General features: G+C 37.0%; 1 protein-coding gene across 3 annotated transcripts in view; it reads right to left on the bottom strand.

Annotated features, from left to right (window-relative positions):
• The window catches only part of fbln1 (fibulin 1), a 70,655-nt gene that overhangs the window by 18,763 nt on the left and 24,099 nt on the right, over positions 1-27,793 (bottom strand). For 2 of the 3 annotated variants that reach the window (XM_079604021.1, XM_079604022.1), the window contains exons 11-17: positions 27,427-27,552; positions 26,402-26,527; positions 26,200-26,319; positions 25,216-25,347; positions 23,907-24,030; positions 14,815-14,960; positions 13,776-13,913 (exon numbers count right to left, since the gene is read on the bottom strand). In XM_079604021.1, coding sequence (XP_079460147.1) covers positions 13,776-13,913; positions 14,815-14,960; positions 23,907-24,030; positions 25,216-25,347; positions 26,200-26,319; positions 26,402-26,527; positions 27,427-27,552 — 912 coding nt within the window. Of the gene's footprint in view, positions 1-13,775; positions 13,914-14,814; positions 14,961-20,869; positions 22,801-23,906; positions 24,031-25,215; positions 25,348-26,199; positions 26,320-26,401; positions 26,528-27,426; positions 27,553-27,793 lie in introns of those variants that run through there. The other variant, XM_079604023.1, reaches the window with a different exon arrangement.

The following is a 27,793-nucleotide window of genomic DNA, read 5'->3' as shown; positions in this document are numbered from 1 at the left end:
CAGTCCTAAAAAACAGGCGCAATAGCAATAAAAAAAAGTCAGAAATGCGAGATATAAACGCACAATAATTTTTTTTTTTTTTTTAACTTAAGCATGAAAATCCTCTCCTAAATGTCACTGGGGCGTAAGCAGATTGTACGAATTCATACGAGTTAGCCACCGACTCGCCAGAGTGTAACATGGTTTTGCATACACACGTACTGCCGTGTCCATGTAAACATGACGTGAACAGTGGAAGTATGCAGATGCGAATTGCACAACAACAAAACATCACAAGATTTCCTGTAGCGCACATTAGCATAAACTGTTGTCTTTTCTCTTCCAGCAACCGTCTGCACAGAAACTTTAGTACAGTAAAGCACAAGCTAAACTATGCACTGCGTAGGCCAAGTGTTCACATCTGCGTTTGCGTACTTGTGTCTGTCCTTAATTAATGTGTGGCTTTAAAGCATGCTCTGAAGTTTAAAATTATGAATCTTTTGTCATTTTTAGAGACAAAACATTGTCATAACCATGTCTGGGCCTCTAATAAGTGGTGGTAACATAACAGACACGAAGTTTATAAAAATAAAAATAATTCACGGCCATTATGGAGCAGCGTGTACTAAAGCTTCATCTGATGATGGATGCGACGTTCATTGTTACAGAAACAAAGACAACAGGATTTTCCCAAAGGATGCGAGACGTCCTCCGCTACAGGCCTGGCAAACCGCACGCGATCAACCAAGTGAGACAAGAGCGCTGAAAAATCAGAGAAATCTTCTAGAAGCGTATAAATGGAGGAGACAGAAACGCTGTTTATATATATAGTCTGTCAGCGCCGTCTCAGCCCGAGCTTCAGGACGTCTCCAGCTAACCGGGAACGTTCACTTCCCTAATGATTCTCACACAGTTATTAACAAACATTCTCCCAGTTACATTAATAAAATGTTCTTTAATCATGTTCTGAGAACATTAGCACAAAAACATTGAGTTTTTTTTTCAATGTTACAACTTGTTCAAAGAACATTCTAAAGTAATATTTCCATAATGTTTGCAAACTGATAAAATGGGAGAATAAAAACCAAGAATAAAACATTTTAAAACTACGGTTTGAATGTTCAGAGAACATTTCGAAATAACATTTTCATAACTTAAAGGGAATGTTATCTAAAATGTTATTAGAACATATTTTTGGTTAGATGGGATTAGCTATTTCTGTACTTGGTCTCGTCCTGTTCCTTTCTGATTTACGTAGAACGATAAAAATGACAGAAATCCATCCATCTATCTTTTCATAATTTTGCATAATTCATCATTTTAATAACATCCATTTATTTCTATGTAAATACATATAAATATTTCATGTTGTTTTCAATTAATACAGTGTTCGAGTTTTCAATATTTCCATCTAAATTATGCATCATTTATTAAAATGATACAATATAATAATATTGTGATACAAATAGAATAATAAAAATGGTTTGTGTAACCTGTATAGCCCTATTTTTAAATATATAGGGATTTGTATTCCCTAGTTGTTTATGAGTGTATATTCAGATATAATATTTTTTTTTAGATTTTGCGTTTGAATATATATTTAGACATTATAAAACATTTTATATCCATTTTATGCAATTGTATTTTTTGGCCACGAAGATCACAAGTTTAATTTTTTCTTTTCTAATCATGTTCACATTTTGTATATTGTGTGTTCATACAGCAATTGCCACAAAATACATGAAGTTTCATGCCATTCCGATGACGTTTTTTATTTATTAAAAATGTAAAATGTTTTGATCTAAAATGACCGAATACTACTAGAGTGTTAAGCTGTAATCAAACTCTTTTCGTGGATGCAAATGTGCATATTTTATATCCGTTCTTGCATTATTGTGGCACTTTAAAGTTTCCTTCAAATGTGTGTGCCATTGATCCGAATGTTGCTAACTAACTTGCTCCTCGAGTTTCCAAAAGAGAAAACTGACCGTATAAGAAGACTTCTTTTTAACGTGAGTGTGGATATGGCCATGTGTAACTTAAATTGTTGAATTGTGGTTATTTTAGCTGTACAAAAAGCATCTGTTATGCTGCTCGATGTTGCGAACTGGTATTTTATATCATTATTTTAATCACAAGCAATGTTTGTGAAAAATGCTACCATTTAATGCACTTGGTTATTCTTCCGAGTTATTGACTTAAGGCCTGAGTCCGAAATTTTCGTATGCGTTTTTTCGTATTCGTGATTCGGTGGCTCTGAATTGTCAAAGCACCATTCAAACACCATTCAAACTGCTTGTTACGGATGCGAAAAACGCAGAAAATCGAACCAGTTAAGATTTTTTTTATGACGGACGAAAGTTTCGGAGGCAGTGTGCGAGCGTGATTGACATAACGTGAGGTCGTATTTATTTTTTAACGTGCGAAAATTTCGGATGCGAATTTCGGACTCGGTGTGCAATGGCCTTTACAGCTGATAATGAATTGACCTATGGCTAAGCCACGCCCCCAATCGCGATGAGCCAATTACAGTGCGCATAGCTAACCCAATACACTCGGACATTCTCTGCTTCCACGTCCATTGCAGTTAGTCAAATGCATTGCAGTTAGTCAGTTTTCATTCGTTTTTATGTTTTTTCTTGTCATTTTAAGTTTAAAATGGTCAAACGGTGTGCATGGGGTTCATGCAACTCCGACACTAGGTATCCCGAGAGGCGGTGTGTATTTTTTACCCTTTCCCCAGCCACATCTCAGCCGAGATAAGTGTCTGCTCTGGATTAAGTTATGCTGTAGACCAACACCAACTAAACGTGGATAAATTAAACAAGGATGTCTACATCTGTTCTAAGGAAAGTCAACAACATATTTGAACGTTATCTTTAACATCTCTAATGTAACGTTAGCCTAACAATAGCCTAACATTAGAAAACGTTAACATTAGCTTAGCTGCGTTGTACATCATGTCACTTAGCTTCATTAACGTATCTGTAAATAACCGAGATAACACATGTTAGCAATATTGTGCTGAATGATTCATGTAAATACTGTAGCACCAAACGAGCGGAGAGGTAACGTTAGGCTACTCTTGGTAAAGATGGTAAAAAGGTTTGTCCTGGAAACGTATGCAACTTACACCTGTACATATTTCATTTGATCATGAACCATTAATTACATGTTGAACCACAACATTTTAGACAACTTTCTACCAAAACAACTGGGGAACAGTTTTTTATTGCGGTTTATCATGTTTACACTTACCTGTACATTTTTGCTTGGAGCTGAAGCTTTTCATCAACCTTCTCAACAATTAAATTATTACCGTAAATATATATACCCTCCAATACATAGTTAAGGCCTTTTTGGTGACTTCGAGAGGATATATAATCTTTCTGTCTCCAAAAATCATCAATTGCCTCCTGTGAAATGTCTCCTGTGACAGCTGCCATAGCGCCTGTCACCGAATGTTGACTGTGTGTCCGAGTGAGTGGAGGGGGCGTGGCTTAGCCATAGGTCAATTGGAAGTCTTGCATATTCACGTGAAATGCTTTGACAACATTATTTAGAATGAAATGTGTTCTTGTGTCGCGTTATAATTGTGTTCTGATGCATTCCGAAATGCAACGATGCACAATCCAGTTTGGGAGTTTACAAAGTGTTTCAGGAAGTTTAAAATCACCATGCATTGTTTTGTTTAGAACTAAATGCTGAATGTGTCTGCGGTCAGTTTCCAGACCACAAAGCTGCGCAAATGTGTTCCCACGCTCATTTCGAAATGCCATTAAAGAGCAAGAAGACTGCAAATAGCTTTAGTTAAATGCACGTTAGCCGTGTACACACTTGCCACAAAACAAAGTCGAGTCGATGCCAACAGCCATTCGTCATCCTCAATGGCTACGTGGGTTGTGATATTGAAGGTTTACATGTAAACAGTGCAATTTCTGGTTTTCTGGTCACTCCAGCTCTGAGAGGAAATGTATGACAGGATCCAAAATGGGCAGGTTTAACACTAAGGACCAAATGCGAGGAATGAGTTGCTCGACCACAGTATTGGATAATGACATGCTAGTTGATGGGTTATGCAGGAAAGGGCAACGGATCCGGCCCACATACCCAAAATGCCAAGGTTTATCTCACGGTAAGCTCACCCCCAGCGTGGCACCACACGAGCGCGGCTGCGTTATCCAAACAACTGGAAAGAGGACATGACTTTTACTTGCTCTCTTTGAAAGGCCACATGTGTGGTTTGGTGTCTCAAGCTCAATTAGCAATGAATCATTGCGGTCAACTAGTCGGACTGAAGCTGGAATGTTTGTTCCAGTCGTACCTCCATTGAAAACTTGACCACACTGTCATGTTTTACAACAGATCGCTTGTATTTGGTATCGCTGAAAGTTAAAGTGCAGTTTATTCAGTTCAACTCTAGTGTGGTTGTGGGGCATTCTGGGAATTTAGCCCGGGAATTTTAAGTTCTTGAACCCAGACGTGATGCGTTTAAGTTCACTTTTTCATGTCGTTCCCTCGATAACTTCCGTCTCGTGAGTTGCACGAGTGTCATCATTGCTTACGTTGCACAAGCACCTTTGCAATGGGTTTAAATGCAAATGCCCCTAATGTTTAAATGCCCTTAATGTAAATTAAGGGTTGTGACGTCACAGTTGTGTTGCATTGTGGTCTATAGATCTGCCTAGATTCTGAATAAATTAAGAATCACACATTTTTTTTATTTTTGTTTCAAAAAGCGATTGTCCAACGATTCTGAATAGCCAACAACAACAAAATTATGTAATTCACTGGAGGTGCTGACAAAATGTTAATTGCTGCAGTTTAAAAAAAAAAATCTGGTTGAGTGAATGATTCAATGACTCCACTTGTTTCATTATTAGATGAATCAGCGTTTTTGAACAAATCTCCCCAATGAATGATTCAATGACAAATACATTTTTTAACAGTAGTTTGTCGCCACCTACTGGCGTAATGATGTAAACGTTACAATTGTTATTTGAAGCGACAAGTGACTTTCAAAAGGGGATTTGCTATATTTGTGTTCGCTTCGGTAGACATCAGTGTTTATATCTAAACTATAAAACTTTGTCCACTTGACTAAGTTGAACGCACTTCAAAATGGCGGCGGGGTTTCCCTAAGGGGAACTGCTAAGAGAAATTTGTGAGTGTATATCTAAAAAGTGTACTACATTTCATGAATTTACTTTGTGACCGTTAAAAAAAGTGCGCTCTATATAGTTTGAATATGGGTAGTATGAATGAAATTCAGACATACTACATCCACCATGTTGTTACCGTCACGCGACCTTCCAGCATCAGTTGAGTCACTTCACTTCCATTCATAAATCCTCTCCCGTGACCTCATGAGATAGTAAAGTGTAAATGAGTGAAATGTTCATCTAATGCACACTTCAGAATCTCGCCATCATCCAGGGACTTTTCACCTACTGTTTTTCCGAATACTATGTATTCAGAGATACTACTATTTTCGCATAATTTTTTTCTAACACTGTGCGAAGTAGGAAGTATAGTAGGAAAGTATCCGATTTCAGACTAGTGATCTATCAGTAATGAATCATGTATAAATGTATTTAACCGCATGTCATTATGAGGTGCTCAAGGCTGCCACCTACAGGTCTTAGTAGGCTAGTGCGCTTTTTAATTTTTACTCGCATATTTTAAATTATTGTTTATATATTTTGAAAATGTTCTACTAATCTATTATAGTTTGACACATTCCTGCAAACGCAAAAAAAATGTAGGGCCAGGCAACGATTAATCGTGATTAATCGCATCCAAAATAAACGTTTGTTTACATAATATATGTGTATGTACTGTGTATAATAAATACACACATATACATGTATATATTTAAGAAATATTTGCATGTATTCAGGTGAAACTCGAAAAATTTGAATATGGTGCAAAAGTTAATTTATTTTAGTAATGCAACTTAAAAGGTGAAACTAATTATATAGACTCATTACATGCAAAGTGAGATATTTCAAGCCTTTATTTGTTATAATTTTGATGATTATGGCTTACAGCTTATGAAAACCCCAAATTCCAAATTAGAATATTGTAAAAAAGGTTTTCATAATCTGTAAGCCATAATCATCAAAATTATAACAAATAAAGGCTTGAAATATCTCACTTTGCATGTAATGAGTCAATATAATATATTAGTTTCACCTTTTAAGTTGAATTACTGAAATAAATGAACTCTAATTTGTCAAGTTTCACTTGTATACTGTATATTTATACATACACACACTTATATTACGTAAACACAAACTTTATTTCGGATGCGATTAATCGTTGCCCAGTCCTTTTTTTTTTTCTTTTTTTCTCTCTCTCAGAATACATCACATCACGGAAGCAAAATGGGGTGTGAATGCAGTTTCATGTTGACTTTAAATGATTAGAAATCTCTGCTCTTCTAGGGCTGACGCCCTTGGATCCGTCACTGCGGGAGATGATTCAGTCCTGATGGATGCGCGGGGCCCTGGCTGAGCTCTGTCGGTGAGTGAGAAGTGTCTGTGGGGGCTGCAGACCACCACAGTAGACAGAAAATGCTTTAATTTTCAGCGGTAATCCCTCAACTGAAGAGCCTTCGTGGGTTTGGTCCGGCTCATTGTGTGGCTAATGTTGTGATTCATTCTCTGATGTGTTGTTATTCAGCATGTGGCGAGTTAAACGTCCTGCTGTGCTTTCAGAAGTAGATAAAAAAGACCTTTCCTCGGACGTTAGCAGGTGAAATGGATTAAACCGCAACGGTGAGCAGTTATAAACCAGGTTAAAAACTTTCTTAAACAAAATGTAGTCATGTTTTCTGTGCAGACCCCTAAAAAGATCCAAATGAGTCACAACCATTTCGTTTCAGTGAATCAGTTCATTCAGACAGTTCAGTATATGAATCGCTTTTCACTGATTAATGTCAGTGCATTTAAATTTTTCGGTAACACTTTACAATACGGTTCATTAGTTAATGTATTAACTAACAATGAGCAATACATTTGTTACAGTATTTATTCATATTTGTTCATGTTAGTTCACAGTCCATTAACTAATGTTAACAAAGACAACCTTTGATTTGAATAATGACAACGTATTAGTAAATTTTGAAATTATTATTAACTACGATTAAAAAATGCTGCAAGAAGTATCGTTCATTCATGTTAACTAAGCTAGTAAAGTGTAACCACATTTTATTTTTTGTGGCTTCATATTTACACAATACTGTTCATCACTGCCTAATTTAGCATTTATCTAAATAAAAATTGGGTTACACTTTATTTTAAGGTGTCATTGTTACATGGTAATTATATATTTAAGTAGGCCTACTGTATATTATTAATTAACAACATGTACTTATTATAGGGTTAGGGTTTGGTTGAGTGTTAATTGCATGTAATTATGCATAATTTACTGTTATTACTATGGTAAGTACATGTAACATATGTAACAAGGACACTGTAAAATAAAGTGTTACCAGAAGTTGCCTAGAATGAATTTAAATTAATCGAACCGTTACATTTACTGTACGCAAACCGACTAAATGAATTGATTCACTAAAATGAATCGGGTGCTGCACACACAGGGCGTTTTTTACGAGTGTTTCAGTCTCAAAGTAGCTTTCTCTGGTTGGCGAAGCTTTACACGCGAGTTATCGGCTAATGCAAAGCGAATCCTCGTCTACAATTCTGACACTCCTCAGTAAAATTCCTCTGGTCTGTGTGAAGGACAGTAGCCGTAGCCAATGTCACATACCTGATCACAGACAGCATGTCTCTGCTGTGGCGTTAACTTCCCTGTGCTCAAACATTGCATCACTTGACCACAGGTGCATATCCCTACCAGATGTTTCCACCGACTGGAATTTTTATACTGGCTTTTTTTAATAATCTGGGCCGAGGTGGAGCCAAACTGAGAGCCGCTGAAGGGAAGATGCCACGCCGTTTGATTTCCCACCGCTCGCCCCGCGGATGTCGGCACATTCCCCATGCTCGTGGTAGTCCGGGATATTCTGCATTTCTGAGATCCACACGTCATCGTGTCCCAGGCCAGGGATTCATCCTCAGCGAGGAGCGTTGATGCAACAGACTGTACCGCCACTCGGACCACACACACACACACTTGCATTGAGTTGCATTTTTGGGAAGAAAATTACATTGTGATTTTTTTTAACTACAATATATATATAGTGTATATACCGTATTCGTTTTGCATCGCTTTGTATCAATATTGTGGAAATATATGTAAGCAATAAGGTACGAGAGGCTGTGCTGTATCATGAATAAGTCAGCCGTGACTACCTTATTGCTTTTATAAAACGGTTTACACACAATACCGTTACACAAAACTATTAAAGCCGAAAAGTATGCAACTTTCATGAAGTAAAATCACTAAAAGCGTTCCTTCCACTGGAAAAAATAGTCCCTGACCGTAAACAGCAACATAATTTACATACATTATTTCGCCAATAGATGGCAGCAAAGACTGTCTTCATGAGTGAGTCAGTCAGTAGAGAAGACTTTTATATTGAAAGGACTCAAACTTGTGATCACGGAGAAGGAAGACGCGACTGACAGATGACTATGGGCACGGGAAAACCCCTTAACTGTTAAAAGATATCACAGCGGACACATAAATAAATATATAGGACTGCCCTGAAGGAAAATGCTATATCTACTGTAAATGCAGGTACACTCGCTTCCTCGATCTCTCACAATACTCTACTATAGCTTCAATGAACAATATCAATGAGATCAAACATGTGTTTACGTTGCTAGGGGTGTTGTGTAGTGATACATATAACCGTTGGGTGAAGCGGTCATAGCCGTGTTTATCGCGACTAAAACACAGCTATTGACCAATCAGAATCAAGGATTGGAACTAACCGTTTTATAAATATATATAGGGGTGTAACGATACCCTCAAGTCACGATTCGATACATATCACGATACTGAACTCACAATACGATATTATTGCGATACTCCAAAATGTATGATAAAAGGTTAACAAAAAATATACTGTTGATTAAAAAATAAATTGGTATTACATTAGCCTGGAAAAACCCAGACCACTCTCAGTTGTAACTGAGTTAGGGTCTGGCAAAGCTCCATAGACAATTCATTTCCACAGGGGCGTCACCAACGGACGTCGGATAGATCTAAAACCAATCAGAGCGATGAATGACATGACGCATGCAGAGCGACGGAGAAATATCTCGAGACTCTCAGCAATTCTCTGTTTGTGTTAATGAAAATGACAATTTTAAATCGCTTGAAACAGACGCGATAGCTGATTCGAACGAGTGATGTTGTGATGTTCCACGGCGGCATCCATCTTGTTAAATGTACAAAATCTGCGTCACCGTCTCTCTCTGTCGTCATCGTGTAAAGCCCGCCCCAACGTTTCTAATTGGGGCCGCGATTTCGACGGATTGGAAATGGGTTTCAATGGGCTCTTTGCCAGACCCACTTGCAGAGCAAATCTAAATTTGCCGGAAGTGGTCTGGGTTTTCCCAGGCTAGTATTACATTGTGTGTGTAAATTAATAGTCTTGGACTTTGTGCTGAAACCCAATGCACAGGACAATAGTGACACCAGAATAACAATATTCATAATTCTGAAGCTGAAAATACAGAATTATTTTAGACGAATATGCTTGAACTCTGTCACTGACTATATTTAAAATAATGTACGCCACTTTTTACTGGTAACAAGACATTTGGCATTATCAGGACCCACAAATATTCCCCCATTGCATTAAACTAGCTACTACACGATGTATTGTTACACCCCTATAAACGCACTTCACTTTAACTTTAATTACATTGTGAGCTTGACCAATTTTACAATTGCGCGAAGCCATCATGATATCGGTTTTATTTCAATATTGTGCCGCCGTAATTGAGTGCCACAAATAAATTGTGGAAATCACACATGAATATGAGCTATTGAGTGTTTCCCAGACCGTCCAGCTCAAACACTCTCTCTTCTGTTCTTGAAATGTTGACTTTGTAGTGATGAGCACCACCTTGAGTCAACCTACCTGGAGCTGTGCTAAAAACAAACACTGCTAATGCTTTGAGCCCGTCACCATAGACACGCTTGTGTTGCGATCGAGGCCGTCAGTGTTTTCACACACTCGTGTGGATGACAGAAACCGCTCCGAGTGTTGGGCATTCCCAGTCCAAATCAAATAGAAATGACTGGGAATTTCCTTCTGAAGAAGAAGCTGTAAAGAAACTCACTTTGACTAATCCGTTTATAGTAACTTAAAGATTATGTCATTTGTGTTACTTTTTCTCTTTCCTTTTGCTTATGCTGTCGTATAAGCTACTTAAAATGGAGAAAATCCAGCTTTTAATGTTGTTTATGTGTCTAGTGGTGTTTTTAATACGCTTTAAGACAAACCGTGTGTAAATTCACAAGTCGACAGCATTGCTGAGTATTTTCTGCTTAAAACTGCAGTGAACCAAAGACAGTCTCAAAAACACGGTTTGAAATCGCTGGTGTTTCTGACGCCACAAACTACCTTGTAACCAATCAGATCAACGTGTGATCGTCAACCAGTGGATCTCTGAGCTGAGTGAGTGAGTGGAGGCGGGGCTCATTTGCATAATCATAGACCCGAGTATACTAAATGAGGCAAGAGTGTCGAGTTACATTCAAGATTTTTGAAGGCATGAATAATTTTTTCAAGTACTTTTTTTTTAGATATGTCATTTTGGTGATCAAAGATTAGTTTTAAGGGATAAAATGATTGACTACAGGGGGACTTCAAATAAAATCAAAACTGATGTGGTTTAGTGTGATTATTGAATCAAACTTCATCTCTGAAGCTGCTCACTTAATAGTGTAATGCATGAAAGTGAATAAATGTAAAAAAAAAAGTATTTTTTACTATTGTATTGTATTTGAACTGAAAGGTATTATTATTGTATTTCAGTCAAAAATGTACATTAAAAAACAAAACATTTTTAAATGTCTCCTAAAGGCATACATGTACATTAGTGCGGCCAGGACTGCGTGTTTGACCAATACAAGTGGTGGAAACAGTCACTAGCCGTGTTTCCATTACAGATTTGTGCAAATCTTTTGCGATATTTTCTAAATGCCGATTAAAAAACTATTGCGAAATGACGGCGTTTCCATTAACCAATGTTATGTTTTTCTCTCTCGCATGATAAGTCATTCCAAAAATCATTGCAACGGATGTTGGTAGGTTTATGTATATCGCAGTCATTGCACTGGCCATTATTGTTAATGGAAGGAGACGTGTGTGTTATCAAGCATTAATGACAAGGAAAGACCGTTATACTGCGAGCGGCTCATATGAGGAGTTTCTGGTGTTTCTTCTTCATTTCTGCTTCAAGCTCTTGATAACTTTGGGCATTTCTTTGTTGTTTAGAATCGAGTATTCCCATAATACTTTTGTCTTTTATGAGTTTAATGAAGAACTGTCTCGTCTTCTGTCCAAACACACCACGCCATCTTTAAAGAATGATCGACATTTACGTACCTCAGGTGACCTTTAAATGCGAAAAAACGGTTTCCATTGCAGTTTTGTGAAATATTTATTTTCAGGATTGCCTGAAAAACCTCCTCATGCGAGCGTAACTTTTTTGTGATTTTTTGCTAAATTGACGTGTTTCCATTGGGCGTGTTTTTAATTCGCAATTTAATTTCAATTTGCGCAATTTGAACGGAAATGGAAACGCGGCTCCTCTTGCAGTTCTTTTTAGTGATCATAGTGATGCAGAAATTGCACACTTCACCTACAAAACTTGTACGCTATGAGTAGCTTGCATCTTTAGAAAGCATTCTAGCTTTCTTATATCCTATCTACAAGCTTTTAGGCCATGGATTGTGATGACATATGTTAATAGTTGAGGTTAATGGATTCATACAACTCACCACAGCATCAACAAATATTGTTTTAACAGTGACATGTCTCATAAATCACATCAAGCTCCTTTATTGTAATGCAAAGCCCGAGGGAAACGGGACGGAGGACAGAATGAGCTGATCAATCCCTGATTTATCCACTCCAGCTGTTCTCCTGCACTGACTCATGCCACGTCCATCTCTAGGACCAGTTTAATTTGAGGAGCTTCTGGTCACGATACGAGAGGACCGTAAGAACGGCGCGTTCAGAAAGAAGGTGGCTCTTTGCATTTTAGTTTAGGAAACGCTTTCATGTGGTACCCACTCGAACCAGGCCAGACAAACACACACATACAGACGTCATGACGTCAGGAATCCACACGACCACGAGTGTCTGCCGTCGGCTTCGGTGCCAGTTGTTTGTGGCTCTTTTGTGTTATGGTGATTTAGGAAGTCTATTCTCTCGGCTAGGAGGGGAAACTACCCATGACGTCTTCGCACACAAAAGACGGCCAATTACACTCTTCAGGGTTTCATTATAATGCGTTTCATCTGTCACACTGATCTTTCATGTTCAGGCGCCATTGTGTAGTAAATTAAATAAAGATTTTTGCTTGAAAACAAACAAAAACTAGATTTTTTAAAATATATTACAATGAATGCAATGATTTTTTTTAAACCAAACTTATAAGTAATAGGGTTCTGGAAGCATATAAATGATTGATCAACCACATAAATCTGATTTCATGGTGCAAGGCATGCTAAACGTTGTAAATATTGTTGAGTCTGTTGTATTATGAAAGCACAAAACCAGAGACATCAAGTCCTGGAGAAAAACAAACAAAACATGGTTGAATGGCAATGAAAATAACTTGTCTTGACTTTAATTAGTTTCAAAGTTCATAGCCGCTGATTTCGTTGAACGTTTTAGACATTTTACTCTAACATCTTATATAATCTATTAATGAATTTAATTTTAATATTGCTTCAAGGGTGGTCAAAAGAGTGTTTCTCATCAATCTCATTCTTCGTTCTATCATTCATTTGTGTGTTCGTTCTACCTATTGTTCTACCTATCTATCTATCTAGTTTGTTCATTCTATCTATCGTTGTCCCTGTCTGTCAAGTTCAAAACTTTTGTTGAAAAACAAACAAAACATTTTTTGCATGAAAATGAATGGTTGAATGGCAATAAAATAACTTGTCTTGACATTAATTAGTTTCAAAGTTCATAGCCGCTGATTTCATGGAACGTTTTAGACATTTCACTCCATCTTATATCATCTATGAATGAATTTAATTTTAATATTGCTTCAAGGGTTGTCAAAAGAGTATGTTTCTCATCAGTCTCACCCACATTTCTATAAACTCAGAACGGTTGCCCTTCCCAATAACCTTTGTGTGAAAGCACACCAACAATAACCGTCTGGACACCAAAAAACCTCTTTGTGAGCTTTTCAGAGTGTCCTGGAAAAACAGTGAGTAGACAGAGCACACATTAAAGTCGGTCGTGCCACAAAAGTGGGAAACAAGGCCACATGCTTATAGTGAAGGAAAAACATGGGCTCGGGATGAACAACACATGGACGAGCGTCTTCAAACGGCCACAAATGATGCCGTCGACTCTTCAGGCCTATCATCAGATAGGAATCACACTGTCGGAACGAGTTAGATTGAATAAGTCTCTCCGTGTAGATTCATGCCCCCCCTCTCCTCCCGCAAAGATACACATATGCATTTGGTTTGTTTAAAGAATGAAAAAAAGCAAGAGAATCTTTCGTAATGGGAAATTAGGTCAGAAAACCACTTGATGCAAATGTGATTTCCAGACAGGAATGCCTCAGGGCTCGGTCTGTGGTCCGCTGGCATTGTTAGTCACATGCCACAGTGACACTCACCCACGATCATCCCGTGTTCCAGACGCTTGATGATGTCGAAGGAGTTTTGGACGTTTCCTTCCAGGATGTCGTAGACGATTTCCGGGGAGTCCATGTGAGGAAGGGGAGACGGCGTCGAGGATCGCAGGAAAACGATTTCTGGGGGGGGGGGACATTGATTTTTAGTAGAAGACACTTGTGTCTGTAAAATTTGATGTAGAAACAATTTTCACTCAGAAATTGCAAAGGAAAAATTGCAAAGAAACACATTGTGGAAATTTGGAAGTAGAAAAGCTGAAATAGTATTTTCTTGTAAAATAAAATTATCTTTGTTTTATTTACAACTTGAGCGTGGTGCTGTGATGTGTTCAGAATTAAAGAATTGGCTATCGTTATGTCTATCTATCACTCTGTCCATCTGTCATTCTATCTATCTGCCTATCTTTCATTCTGTCTATCTATCGTTCTGTCTGTCTATATCGTTCCCTCTATCGCTCAGTCGTTCTATCTATCGTTTGTTCAGTTGTTCTATATCATTCGTTAAGTCGGTTTATCTATCTATCGTTCTATCTATTGTTCATTCTATCGTTTGTTTGTTCTATCGTTCATTTGTTTGTTCGTTCTACCTAGCATTCGTTTGCTCATTCTTTTGTTCTAGCTATCGTTATCCCTCTCTGTTGTTCTGTCAAGTTGTTTTCTAAACTGTCAGACATTTAAAATTTGTCTTGACAAACTTAGTTACGCAATTACAAAAAAAAAAAAATTCTCATAACTTCTTAACGATCATTTTAATTCTGCTTATATTATAGACACATTTTAATTGCAATCCTGATCCCGTTTGCTACCTCAATTCAACGTTAAATTCGTGATTCGTAAATCTGTTCTGAATGGTGCACAATCCTTTTCAACTCTCAAGTCCGCTATAAACATTGACAGTTTAAACATAGATTTTTATAATCATAACATTTTAGATTAAAATTATACAATATTTTGTCTAAAAATAAAATGGATTAATTTATTTAAACAAAAAAATTATCCAATTAATTTGCATGACTGGTACCTTCTGGTTTGTTGAATTCTCTGAAGGTGGGAAGCGAGATGGCCGTGTGTGAAGTAGACAGGATGGGATCGAGCGCGCAGGAGATGTCATTGGGCTGGCAGGCCTTCACACACCGTATAAAATCTGCACGATCCACCCTCGGCCGGCTGGAGGAGAAAAACAGAAATGCCGATAACAATCATTCAATGTACATACATAACGTAAAACACCAACAAATTTAAAATACATACACAACATTAATCGACTGCAAGAGAGAAAAAAATAGGTCTTTAAACTGGATTTAAAATTAAATCCATTAATCGATGTTACTGTATGCGACTAAAACTTATTTTTCTTTTTGTCATTTTTCTCTCTCGCAAAATAATGATTCCAAAAATCACTGCAACGGATGTTGGTAGGTTTATGTATATCGCAGTCATTGCACTGGCCATTATTGTTAATGGAAGGAGACGTGTGTGTTATCCAAGCATTAATGGCAAGGAAAGACCATTATACTGCGAGCGGCTCATATGAGGAGTTTCTGGTGTTTCTCCCTCATTTCTGCTTCAAGCTCTTGATAAATTGTGGCATTTCTTTGTTGTTTAGAATCCAGTATTCCCATAATACTTTTGTCTTTTATGAGTTTAATAAAGAACTGTCTCATCTTCTGTCCAAATATGGCGCAATCTTTAAAAAATGATCGATATTTACGTACGTCAGGTGACCTGTAAATGCGAGAAAACGGTTTCCATTGCAGTTTTGCGAAATATTCCTTTTCAGAATTGCCTGAAAAACTCCTCAAGCGAGCGTAAAAACTGTTTTGACATGACACGAAATTGACATGTTTCCATTGGGCGTGTTTTCAACTCGCAAATTCAATTTGCGCAATTTGAGTGGCTAGTAGGGCTGTAGTACTCGAGTCCGGTCTTGGACTCGAGACCGTTTTTCTGTGGTCTCGGACTTGTCTCGGACTCGCTGGTATTCGGGCTCGGACTTGTCTCGGTCTCGGCCACTGGTCTTGCCAAATATGGCTTTTGGTCTCGACCGAGTCCAGGTGTCTTTATTATGTTCCCAGTAACGTGTTATTGTAGTATGCATCCGCAGATTTCCATAGATTCTAGTGCCCGTCATTGACGAGTACGACGGACGCGTGTGTGATTTATTTTCTACTATTTGCTACTGCAATACATAGATTAAGCATAGATGAAATGACAGATCTGTCTATTCACTGCCGATCATAATATCCAATTGCTATATGGACTAGTGATTGTGAATATTAAAGACTGCTATCAAAGTCTGATTGTTCAGCGAGTCTCTGCAAATGAGTGCCGCAGGTTCATGTACTACACACACACTCAAGTACACGTTCATCTTCAGCATTTCATCGTCAGATACGCTCTGAACCCCGTCAAAATAAAAGTTTGGTTTAACGTGAAGAAATGATCACAGATATTTTACTGGAGTGAAGCTATATTGTCATTTAGTTGCTCAAATGCTCAGTACTAGTACCTAGCAGTGGTAATAGTAGTGGGTTGGTGTTTGTGTATCAGTTCTAACTCTGCTATTATGAGGTATCACCATATGTCATCATTCTGTTTTCTTTAGATTAGAAGATTATATGATATCAAGGGGAATGTCTATACTTAAAAATCCTGGGTGTTGTGACACTGTTTTTGCTTTTAGATCAACAAATAATAGCCCAAAATGATTGTCTTGATAATGTCATGCATAATACTTTTTTTTTCCTGTCCTGGACTCGGTCTTGACTCGGACTCGAACCTTTTTGGACTCGGTCTTGACTTGGACTCGAACCTCTTTGGACTCGACTAGTCCTGGTCTTGGACTCGACAAAGGTGGTCTTGACTACAGCCCTAGTGGCTAGTGTCTTCTGGGATCTACCAGAGGAATAAGGCTATTAATGATGCAGGATTCGGTTTCCCTGTCGATGACGACATGCTAAAATGCTAAAGCGCTCCAGACACAGTAGAGCCCATTGTGAGATGACTTGAGCAAACAGGCCGTGATCTCTGGTGATGACTGGGTAAAATAATCTGTCTTCCCAGTTGAAGCTCTCCAACAAGTGGACGGCTTCCAGCAGAACCCACCACAGAACCAAGCACCCAGCGGGCGGGCGAAACCTTTACTACATAAATATTATTTGCACAAACACACTGGCCATTCTTAATATGGAGCTCATAACACAAACAATCAGGATTTGGGGGGTAAAAAATCAGAACAGAAAACGAGGAGAGGCCAAAAATCACACCACAGGAGAATCGGTGGTCGGGTTTCCTGTTAGCCACTCATGGTTTTTCAATGCTTTTTTTAAAGTTGTGACATTGATATAAAACTTTTTCCCAAAAAATGTTTGGTTTAGCAGAGCATTCCCAGTCCGGCATCCCAAAATCTCATGTGGAATTTAACTTTACATATTATCCATCTATATTATCTAGCTTTTAATAGGAAACATACGAGGGAGCTGTTTATACGTCCTGACAGGACAACTTTGACTTTATTTGAAGCTGCGTTTGGGAAGTTCGCTGCGCAATCAAGAGCTGACCTTGGATCACTAATGAATGAGATCTCGTTAATTGTTTCTCCTAGGCAGCAATGAGATTAAATTGTTAAATCTCATTGCATTTTTTTGTATTTATTCTGCATTGAATATATATTTAATCGTACATGCTCATTTCCACCTATTTAGATACTGTACATGTACCGTCATCAATTGCTCACTTAAAGTCTATAAAGCTATACATTATTAAAGAAACTAATCATTTAAATACGATTATTCATTGTGTACATTCTAATTTTATAAAGTCTCGATTCATTTTGAACATTTAAAACAATTGCAGATATTAAACTTTTGTAAAAATATTTGTAAAAAAATTACACATTTTAATTTGTTTAGACAAAATATTATATAATTAATAATTTAACCACAAAATGTAAGTTTTATGATTTTGTCTAAATAAAACACTAAAATTACTATTGTATTTCATCATAATATATTTTAAAATCAAATAGTAACAATTTTGGGGTTTTAAGGTTAGACAAAATATAAAAAAAACTTACCTTTTTAATCTGCCATTTATCAGTTATTGACCCATAACATGATCGATATTTTAATATTAGTGCATCTCAAAGTTTTGATAGTATTTCCTTCCCTATTGTGACATATATCCAAGTAAAATGGCTTCTCAAACAAGAACAAATGTAGGGCGGGGCTTGATTTTGTCCGTGAGGAATTGATTGGATGGTTGTGGTTTGCAATCATTTTATTCCGACTTTTTTTCTCTCGGAATTTAACACGTTTTTTTCTCGAAACACAACGACTTTATTCTCGAAAGTTAATGAGTTTATTCTCAACATTGTATTGCGACTTTTTTTTCTCTAAATTTAATGAGTTTAATCTCGCATTATAATGAATTTAATCTCGAGATGTTTTTATTATTGCTTGGCCCTAATCCTTCCATAAATAAACACTGCAATATTTCATAAAAAAAAAAAATAATAATAATTTTCAAGTCACCTTCATTTCTATAGCGCTTTTAACAATATAGAGTGTTTCAAAGCAGCTTTACAGTGATAATAGGAAATTACAGTAACAGAGATTGTTTTGGCTTTACAGCAGCAAAAAAGTGATCATCTCCGCGTAAACTTCAAAAACGCTAATATGTGAGAACGCTGACGGCGCGCACTAGCATATTACGTGTTTAGTCTATAGGTATGCGCGTTTGAATATATATGTGCGCAGGCGTGTAGTCTTTCTCTACAAATTGACCTCAACAAATTACTTGTCTGGCCTTAAAAATTCATAATACAGATACATTTTTTTATCGCTTCCGAGTGTCCATGCGAACCGCAATTATTTGACAATGCTTTATCCGTACAGAGGTAAAGTTATGGTGACTTTAAAGTGAGCAGCTCTAGTGAAGTGTGCATGATTTCCGCAGACACCGTCTCTGAGCGCTTTGATCGGATGCAGGAGTTGCAGTGAAACCCCAAAGCTCAGATCAGGTTACGGGCGTTTGTACTGCAGAGAGGGGAGAAGCCCCTGACAGAGCAGTCGAGCCGCCGCTGGGCACGGATCTGTAATTAGCAATTAGCGGGTGGGTCCACGTTTTGCTTAGGCCTGAGCCAAACCCACAAAATGTTCTCCTGCTTATAATACCCAACTTGTGCACGGCATGCCGAGCAAGAAAGACGGAGAACGAGGGGCAAGCGGCACAAATAACATCAAAGCTAACATTGTGGTGAACGCCGCTGGGGGGAATCCATCGCGCGCGCGCTCACGTGAGCAGAGACGCTAAATCCCCATGTGTGACTTGAGGGGAAAATCATGGCTCTTGGACGGGCCGTGTTTCTGGTCAAGCGAAAGCTCTCTTTTTCTCTCTGGTAATTATTATTTATAGTCAGTGTCTTGATAGCGCACCAACACAAACACTGCGGCCCATCGTTTCTCGGTGCACGGCGGCGATGTAGCTTCACCACAAATTGTTCAGACCACTGTCCAAAGCCCAGAATCCCATAATTCACTGTCAGAAAGTGTGTGTGTGTGATGGGAGAGAGAAGAAAACCCAGCGTGATGCCACCTAGCGGTGTGAGGAACCTTTAGAGTGCCCCTGTTCTGCTGTAAAGCTACTAATTTTGAGTCTTCAACAAACAGGTTTACATGCATTCAAGGTCCAAAAACACTGTTTATAACAACACTTCTGATAATAACACTTTTTATTTTCTTATAATATACATTGCAGCATCACCTTTTTTTCTCACTGTGTCTGAAACGGTTTGATAAAGGATTCAGTCTCTCTAAACAGTCTGTTATGATTGGTCTACTCTGCTCTGATTGGTCAGATAGCCCAGTCTGTTATGATTGGTCTACTCTGCTCTGATTGGTCAGATGACCCAGTCTGTTGTGATTGGTCTACTCTGCTCTGATTGGTCAGATGGCCCAGTCTGTTGTGATTGGTCTACTCTGCTCTGATTGGTCAGATGGCCCAGTCTGTTGTGATTGGTCTACTCTGCTCTGATTGGTCAGATGGCCCAGTCTGTTGTGATTGGTCTACTCTGCTCTGATTGGTCAGATGCAAACAAAACGCTCAATACCATATCTGAATTTCAGCTCTGTAGGCTTCCTTGATACACAGTGATACAAACAGTATGAGTTTGTTTGTTTTTGCTAGGGTGTTGTAGATGGTTCCTAGGGTGTTAACAAAATTATGACTTCACAAAAATTGAAACATTAAATTACAAAAATAAAACAATATGAGAACATATGATAAATAAAACTGAATCTGACTTCTTTTTTTTCCATTTCATTTCAATCTTTTGTTTACTATACTTTTCAAATGTTGAGCACAAACATTCATGCAAATTGTTTAGTTGATTATTTTAGCACTAGCATAACCATGTTTTAACTAGTAGGTAGAAGTGTTTACATTATCATTGATTACAATATCACTAATATTAGGCCTATAGTTTTTATTAATATTTTTGAATTATTTTTAGATTTTCAGGGGGGGTTTTATTAAAATTTGTCCTTTAAAAAAAATTCAGGTATAATTTTTATTAAGTTTTAGTTTATTTTGTTGTATTTTTTTAGTACTTCAGCTTAAACCACTGGGAAATTAGACATGTTGTCTTGTCAACAAGTAATGCAAATGGTGTTTTAATGGTTTTAGTTTTACTTTTTGCTAACAATATTTACCCTGGCTAGCAGTTAGCATCTTTCAGATCCCTCTTCTCTTCAAAGATCGACGTCATCAGATCGCTCCGTCTGTTTCTGGGTTTATGTTGGTGGATTAGCGGCTAATGTGTCCTTTAAATACAGGCTAAAGGGTTCAAATGACTGGCTAATTATCCAGCTAACCACTTCAATGATTAATGGATGCTTCCTACATGACTAATTAAATGTTAATAAAATCGCGTCAGGGTGGCTAGTGCACGTGACGTGTGTGGTAATTTTCCAACCGCCGTTCCCCACTTTTCATTTAATCTCTCAGTCTCTCCACTGTATCATAAAAAAAACTATTTAAAGCCAAAAATATATTTTTTAAATAAAATACAAGAATCCTAAAGTAAGTAACATTTTATTAGAAAATAATAGACTAAAAATAATATTAAAAATGATTTTGACACCAGTTGATTTGCTTTGCCTAACAGCGCCATCTAGTGGCCTATAACATACAGACGTCTGATTCAAGTCTCACATCTGATCACAGTTTGGGTATTTGAAAGTAGTTTCAGATACAGTCATAGACTAGAGTATATAATGAACAGCAGTTTTGATACATGAAGAACATCACCTCGGGTAATATATTTCCATTAGACACCCGAGGAACTGCTTTCTGCAGTATCGAGATTAAAGTCGAGAATAATGTTGCCTTCAAGTCTTCATGGGTTGATCATGTTTCTGAGTGCTTGCATGTCTTAAGTGTCCATTTTTCTACCATTTTATGTGCATATTTTACTGCAAATATATTTTTTTAAATGTATTGAAATATTATTTTACCACTTTATGTGCATATTTTACTGCAAATATATTTGTAAATTAATATATTGGGATTTTTCACCAGTTTGTGCATATTTTACTGCAAATACGTTTTTAATTTGTGAAATTTGTAACTATTTTATATGCATATTTTACTGCAAATCTTTTTTTTAATTGATTGCAATTTTTCTACCATGTTATGTGCATATTTTACTCACTGCAAATATATATTTTTTAATTGGTGATTTTTTTTAACCACTTTATGTGCATATTTGACTGAAAATCATTTTAATTTATTGAATTTTTTTACCACTTTATGCGCACATTATAATCAAATGGAATATCCAGTTCTTTTTATGATGTATTTATCACGGATGTATTAATGATGTATTTATCATTTATCCAGTTTATTGTTTTTAAATGTTCTGCAAAACACTTCTGAGTTAGCAACAGTAACCAAGAGGGGGCGGAGCTTAGCGAATGGTCATTTAGTAGTGAAACATGTCAGAGGCACATCAGCATCAGTGTTACTTTAGAAATGAATGGTGATTAAAATAGGGGACGTTTCCAGCAGGACTTGAAGGCAACATTAGACAAGACACCAGAGGCACATCGGAGCGTCTGCTTTAAAGGTGCACTGTGTAAATTTTAGCGGCATCTAGTGGTGAGGTTGCGAATTGCAATAAACAGAAGTTATGGTGGCCGACAGGAAGTGATGTCGTCGTCTGAGACAGCAGAGAGTAGCCAGTTAAGCAATGAGCTTTCTTTACAAAGATAAATAAAGAAATTAGGTTTACTTAATTATTCAGTAAAGCGATATGTTATTGTGAATATTATTGCTACCGGTTCATCATTGTGTCAGTGTTTTATTCGCTGACTTTAGCTATCGCTTCATGAAGAACAACATAGTGACCAAACGCGTTTGTCCGTTCAGGGCCACTGTAGAAACATGTCGATGTAAGCGGACCCGCGGTGTGTGTAGATAGAAATGCTCATTCTAAGGTAATAAAAACATAACGGTTCATTATGTAAGGGTTTCATCCACTGAAAACAGAGTTATGTATTGCATTTCTGTCAACAGATCCTCCTAAATGTTACACAATGCACCTTTGATCAAGCACTGCGCTAATAAACACTGGTTTCATTCAGTGATGGCGTTGCTCAGCTCGTCGGGGGTTACAAACAAGCGTATCTTGAAGAGGTAAACGCTAAGGTGTCCGAATCGCCTCAGTTTCATCTCCAGAGAGATTTCAAAGTCCTGAGGAAGCGTGATGGGTTTCTGAACCACCAACACGCCACCGTGATCCACGCGTTTGGCGGAGAAGAAGCCTCCCTGGTTCCCGTCCACGATGGCCACCTCGATGACGTCCCCGAGCGCCGAGTTGGACGGGCCCATGCGGAAGATGTTGGTGGGAATGGGGATTTTGGTGGGGAATGTCAGGTGGTAGTAGGCAATTCTCACAGGCAAGGCCAGGCACTCGCTAGTCAGATTACAAGGCAAGCGGTCACAGCGACTGCGAAGGGGAGATGGAGAGAAACACGTGGGAAAGAGAGAAGAGAAAGAGGGGTTAGAACAGTGCACGACATGCGGAGGAGTGTGTGATTTTAGGGGGAGGGGGAGGAGCATTCACAGTGACATCACACTCTAAAAAATGCTGGGTTGTTTTAACCCAATTTTTTTTTTTTTTATAACCCAATTTTTGGTCAAATGTGGACAAACGCAAACGTTTGGGTTAAAAATGTAATTTAAAATTTTAACCCAACGGCTGTTTTTTTTGTCCATACTTGACCCAAGGTTGGGTTGAAACAACCCAGCATTTTTTAGAGTGCACAGACCGACACGACTCTTAAAGAGCGCAATCTTATCGGTAGGAGATATTAATGATATTAATGACAACGTGTATTAATGAAACTTTGTGCACAATTCATGCATTGCGTTCATGCACGGTGTGATCAGCAGATCTGTTAGGAACCCCAGTTCTGATATTAATATCTTCCTGCAACATCTCAGCTATATGCCAACTCCTTCAAGATATATATGTACTAATATTTGTGTAATTTTGTGTTATTTTTTTATTTGGCTTTTTGTTTCTAGACTGTATAATTTGTATTATATTTTTTATTTGTTCATGTTCAGTGGAAATGTTTATTTTTTATTATTTCAATTAAATTATATATATATATATATATATATATATATATATACACGATAAATTGATTTTATACATAGTTCACATATTTTATTTTATATAAGTTATTCCCAAAAATTTTTTTGTCATAAATTATATATATATATATATATATATATATATATATATATATATATATATATATATTAATATTATTATTTATTTAATATTATTATTTAAATATTTATTTATTATTTAATTTTTTTAAAAAAAAAACTTTTTTTTTTTTTTTCTTTGTTCGTATTCAGTGGAAATGTTACATTTAAAAAATATTTGGACAAATATTGAAATTCAAAATTGGATTAAATGCCTACAGCGTAAGATCAAGCTCCACCCTGCATGTGCGTTAGTTTAAAGTGTTTTTGCAGTTGTAAATGCGTCCGGTTTGCGTCGTTGAGTGAGTTCTGGTGGACTTGAACCCTGTCACTCACGTGTCTCCTGAGCGCCTGTAGTTGGCCGGACAGTCGAAGCTCAGGCATTTATATCCACCCTGGATGTTGAAGCAGCTCTGGGACTCTGTGCAGGCGTGCGTCCCGGTTACACACTCATCAATATCTGCGCGTGCGGGAAAACACATCCATATTAGTGTTCGTCTTTATGATTATGTTTAAATAAAACACTTCCTTTACAGTGATTTGACCAGATGTGACCCTGGACCACAAAACCAGTCACATGGGTCATTTTTTGAAATTGAGATTTATACATCATGAATAAATAAGCTTTCCATTGATGTGTGGATTATTAGGATAGGACAATATTTGGTCGAGATACAACTATTGTAAATCTGGAATCTGAGGATGCAAAAAAATCAAAACATTGAGAAAATCTCCTTTAAAGTTGTGCATTTATGTTCGCGATTGTGCTGCATTCTCTCACAAAAATACATGTTATATATTTACGGTAGGAAATGTACTAAATATATTTACTTAATATCCTAATGATTTTTGGCATAAAAGAAAAATCTATAATTTTGACCCATACACTGTATTGTTGGCTATTGCCACAGATATACCCGTGCGACTCGAGTCCAGGGTCACATTTATATTATGGATAGTTCACCCAAAAATTTTAATTCAGTCATTAATTATTCACCCTTGTTGTCATTTATCATATAAAGCGATTGTGTCTCATCAGAATCCGCTCAATTCATATGGATTAGTTTATGATCACTTTATAAAGTTTTGAAGCATCACTCTAAAAAATACTGGGTTTTTTCAACCCAAATTTGGGTCAAATATGGATGAACCCAACCATCGAGTTAACATTTTTAATTAAAAAAATGTAACCCAACGGCTGGGTTTGTCCATATTTGACCCAAATTTGGGTTGAAACAACCCAGCATTTTTTAGAGGGCTTATCAATGGAGCGACAAAAATGTCTCCGATTTCATCAAAAATATCGTCACTTGTGTTCTGAAGATGAACTAAAGTCTGACGGGATTGGAACAACATGAGGATGAATAATTAATGACAGAATTATCTTTTTTTGGACGAACTGTCACTTTAAGGGCTTTTGCCACAGCATAAAGGGGTGTAATATCAGTGATGACAAATGATGCACATTATTTGTGAAATTGATGGTTTATCAATTATAACTTTTTTTGACCCATTTTTTATGAATTCTGACCAGTGACAGATTATTAATTAGAAACATACAAATATTTGAGTTCATGTTATGAACCGTGATTTCTATATTGTGCGATATGAACACTGAGGTCCTGATAAGAGTGTGTTTCCTGACCCTGGCAGCTGCGTCCGTTGGGAGCGAGTGTGTATCCGGTGGCGGGACACGTGCAGTGAAAGCTCCCCGGTGTGTTGTGGCAGCGGTAAGAGCAGATGTGTCCACCGGTGGGCAGCGCACACTCATCGATGTCTGCAGATCAAAACACACCGTATGAATGATGGAGTCCACAGCAAACATGAGCCCTGCGTCTCACAGTGTCCGTCCTAACAGTGTGTGAGATTAGATTAGTGTGTCCTAAAGCATATATGTTGAAAAGAGTGTGTCAGAAGTCCTCGGATGATCTACTGTTTCCGGTGGATTTTCGAAGTGTGGATCCGTGTTCACTATAACGGCTATAATCACTAACCAAGTGGTTAAATCACTATAATATTACCCACAATCCATTGCGCTATGGAAGAGGAACTACAAACACAAGTGTTAAAGAACTACAAAGCATGGCGGATAAGGTTTAGATAAAGGTTTGAGTGACTAATCAAAGTTTAACCTGATAAAAACATATTTATTTAATGTTATCTGTGTTATATTTAATCTGCAATAACAATGTGGACTTTTATAAAGATCCGTTCGGCCATTAACTTTGAAATGCATAATTAATAATGCATTAATATGAGGAGAGTCTCCGCATGAAAGACACGCGACTGCAGATCAACGTGTTTCTGCTTTTCTCTCCGATACGGTTGTAAATTAAATTAAGTATAATGTGGAGGATTTAAACTGACAAGATGATTGACAGGCCAGTTTACTGTGACAAGATGATTGACAGGCCAGTTTACTGTGACAAGATGATTGACAGGCCAGTTTACTGTGACAAGATGATTGACAGGCCAGTTTACTGTGACAATTGTATGACGTGATAGTGTGTCCCAGAGCTTGTCTACTCTTCTGATACACACTCAAAAGTATCTACTTTTTCTTCACAAAAGAGTGCATACTTTCATAATTTGTAGTATAAGTAGGCGAATCGAGACGCAGCACACTCACCTTCACAGGTGATCCCGTCCACATCACTCAGCTGGTAACCACGGCGACAGTAACACTGATAGGAGCCGTAAACGTTGGCGCACTCCTGACTGCAGGGGGCGCTCTCGCACTCGTTGAGGTCTGCGGGTTAAGCGATAGGCCAGAGAATAAACAAGACTGAAACAAGAGTTATTATTAGTTATTGCTCTGGGTTCTGCCGTACCGTCGCAGTTCCTGGCGTCGGCGGCCAGCTTGAAGCCGGTGGTGCAGCTGCACTTGTAGGAACCCAGGACGTTCTCACACTTGTGTGCACAGAGTCGGCCCGGGTAGTTCCTGCACTCGTTGATGTCTGATGTTCAGGAGAAAGGAATATGCCATTCATCATCAACAGGAGTCAAGCAATAGATGCATTGAGATAATAATAAAAATCATGTATATAACTTTTAAAATAATTATATTATTACAATTATAATTAAAATGTTTAATTATATTTTTAATTGTCTAAATTAAATATATAATTTAATAAATAAATAAATAAATATATAATTTAATTATTTTAAATAATTATAAAATAAAAATTAATATAATATTAATAGTTGATTATGTAAATTAAATGATATATATATATATATACACTATAATTTAATATATATATGTATATACTTAAAATATTTTAAATAATTATAATTAATATTGTAAGTATAATTTAAGAAAAAATATATAACAAAAACATTGAATTAATATAATATTGAATTATATTTTTTATTGTTTAAATTATAAAAATATTCACAATAATTTCTGCATTTTTTTAAATTATTAAATACATATATATATATATTATATATATATATATTTTTTTAATTATTTTAAATAATTATAAAAATAACTTAAATATTTTTAATAATATTTTTAATTATATAAATAAATAATAATTTTGTATATATAATGTATAATTTGATTTAAATTAAATTATATACTTCTAAAAATAATTATACAAATAACAAAATAATATTTAATTCTATTTTTAATAATTATATTCAGTGGAAATTATGCATTTAAAAAGAGTTGGAAATTAAAGTTAACGCCGAGTCTGTACATTTCATTTATTTATTCCACGCCTGATGTTCGAGAGAAAGAAATACGGCACACAGATCAACAGAAGACAAGCCGTGCACGCTGTGTTTGGCAAATAGATTGAGATGCATGAACCCTGGTGTGTGTACGACCTTTGACCTCTTGACCACTGACCTTCACAGGATCTGGTAATGCTGTTGAAGATGAAGCCGGTCCTGCACTCGCATCGGTACGAGCCGACCTGATTAATACAGCCGTGACCGTCACACGAGTTATCAGCATCCGCACACTCGTCGATATCTGAGGCGACAGGTCAGAGCTCACACACACACGCACACACTCTTAAAGAGACAGACTAACTTTATCAGTGGAAAACTGTCAAACCTAGCAAAATATGGCATTCATAACACATTTTATTTCCATAATGTGATGCGACAATGTAATATAATTATATTTATTTTGATTTATTATATTATTTATTGATTTATTTTTCCTTTTGATTTTGGGGTGAAATTGAGAGCTGGATTTTTTCTCAAATAAG

The sequence above is a fragment of the Phoxinus phoxinus genome (assembly GCF_949152265.1).
Source record: "Phoxinus phoxinus genome assembly, chromosome: 25".
Classification (NCBI taxonomy): Eukaryota; Metazoa; Chordata; class Actinopteri; order Cypriniformes; family Leuciscidae; genus Phoxinus; species Phoxinus phoxinus.
This window is presented reverse-complemented; position numbering and strand designations above follow the sequence as displayed.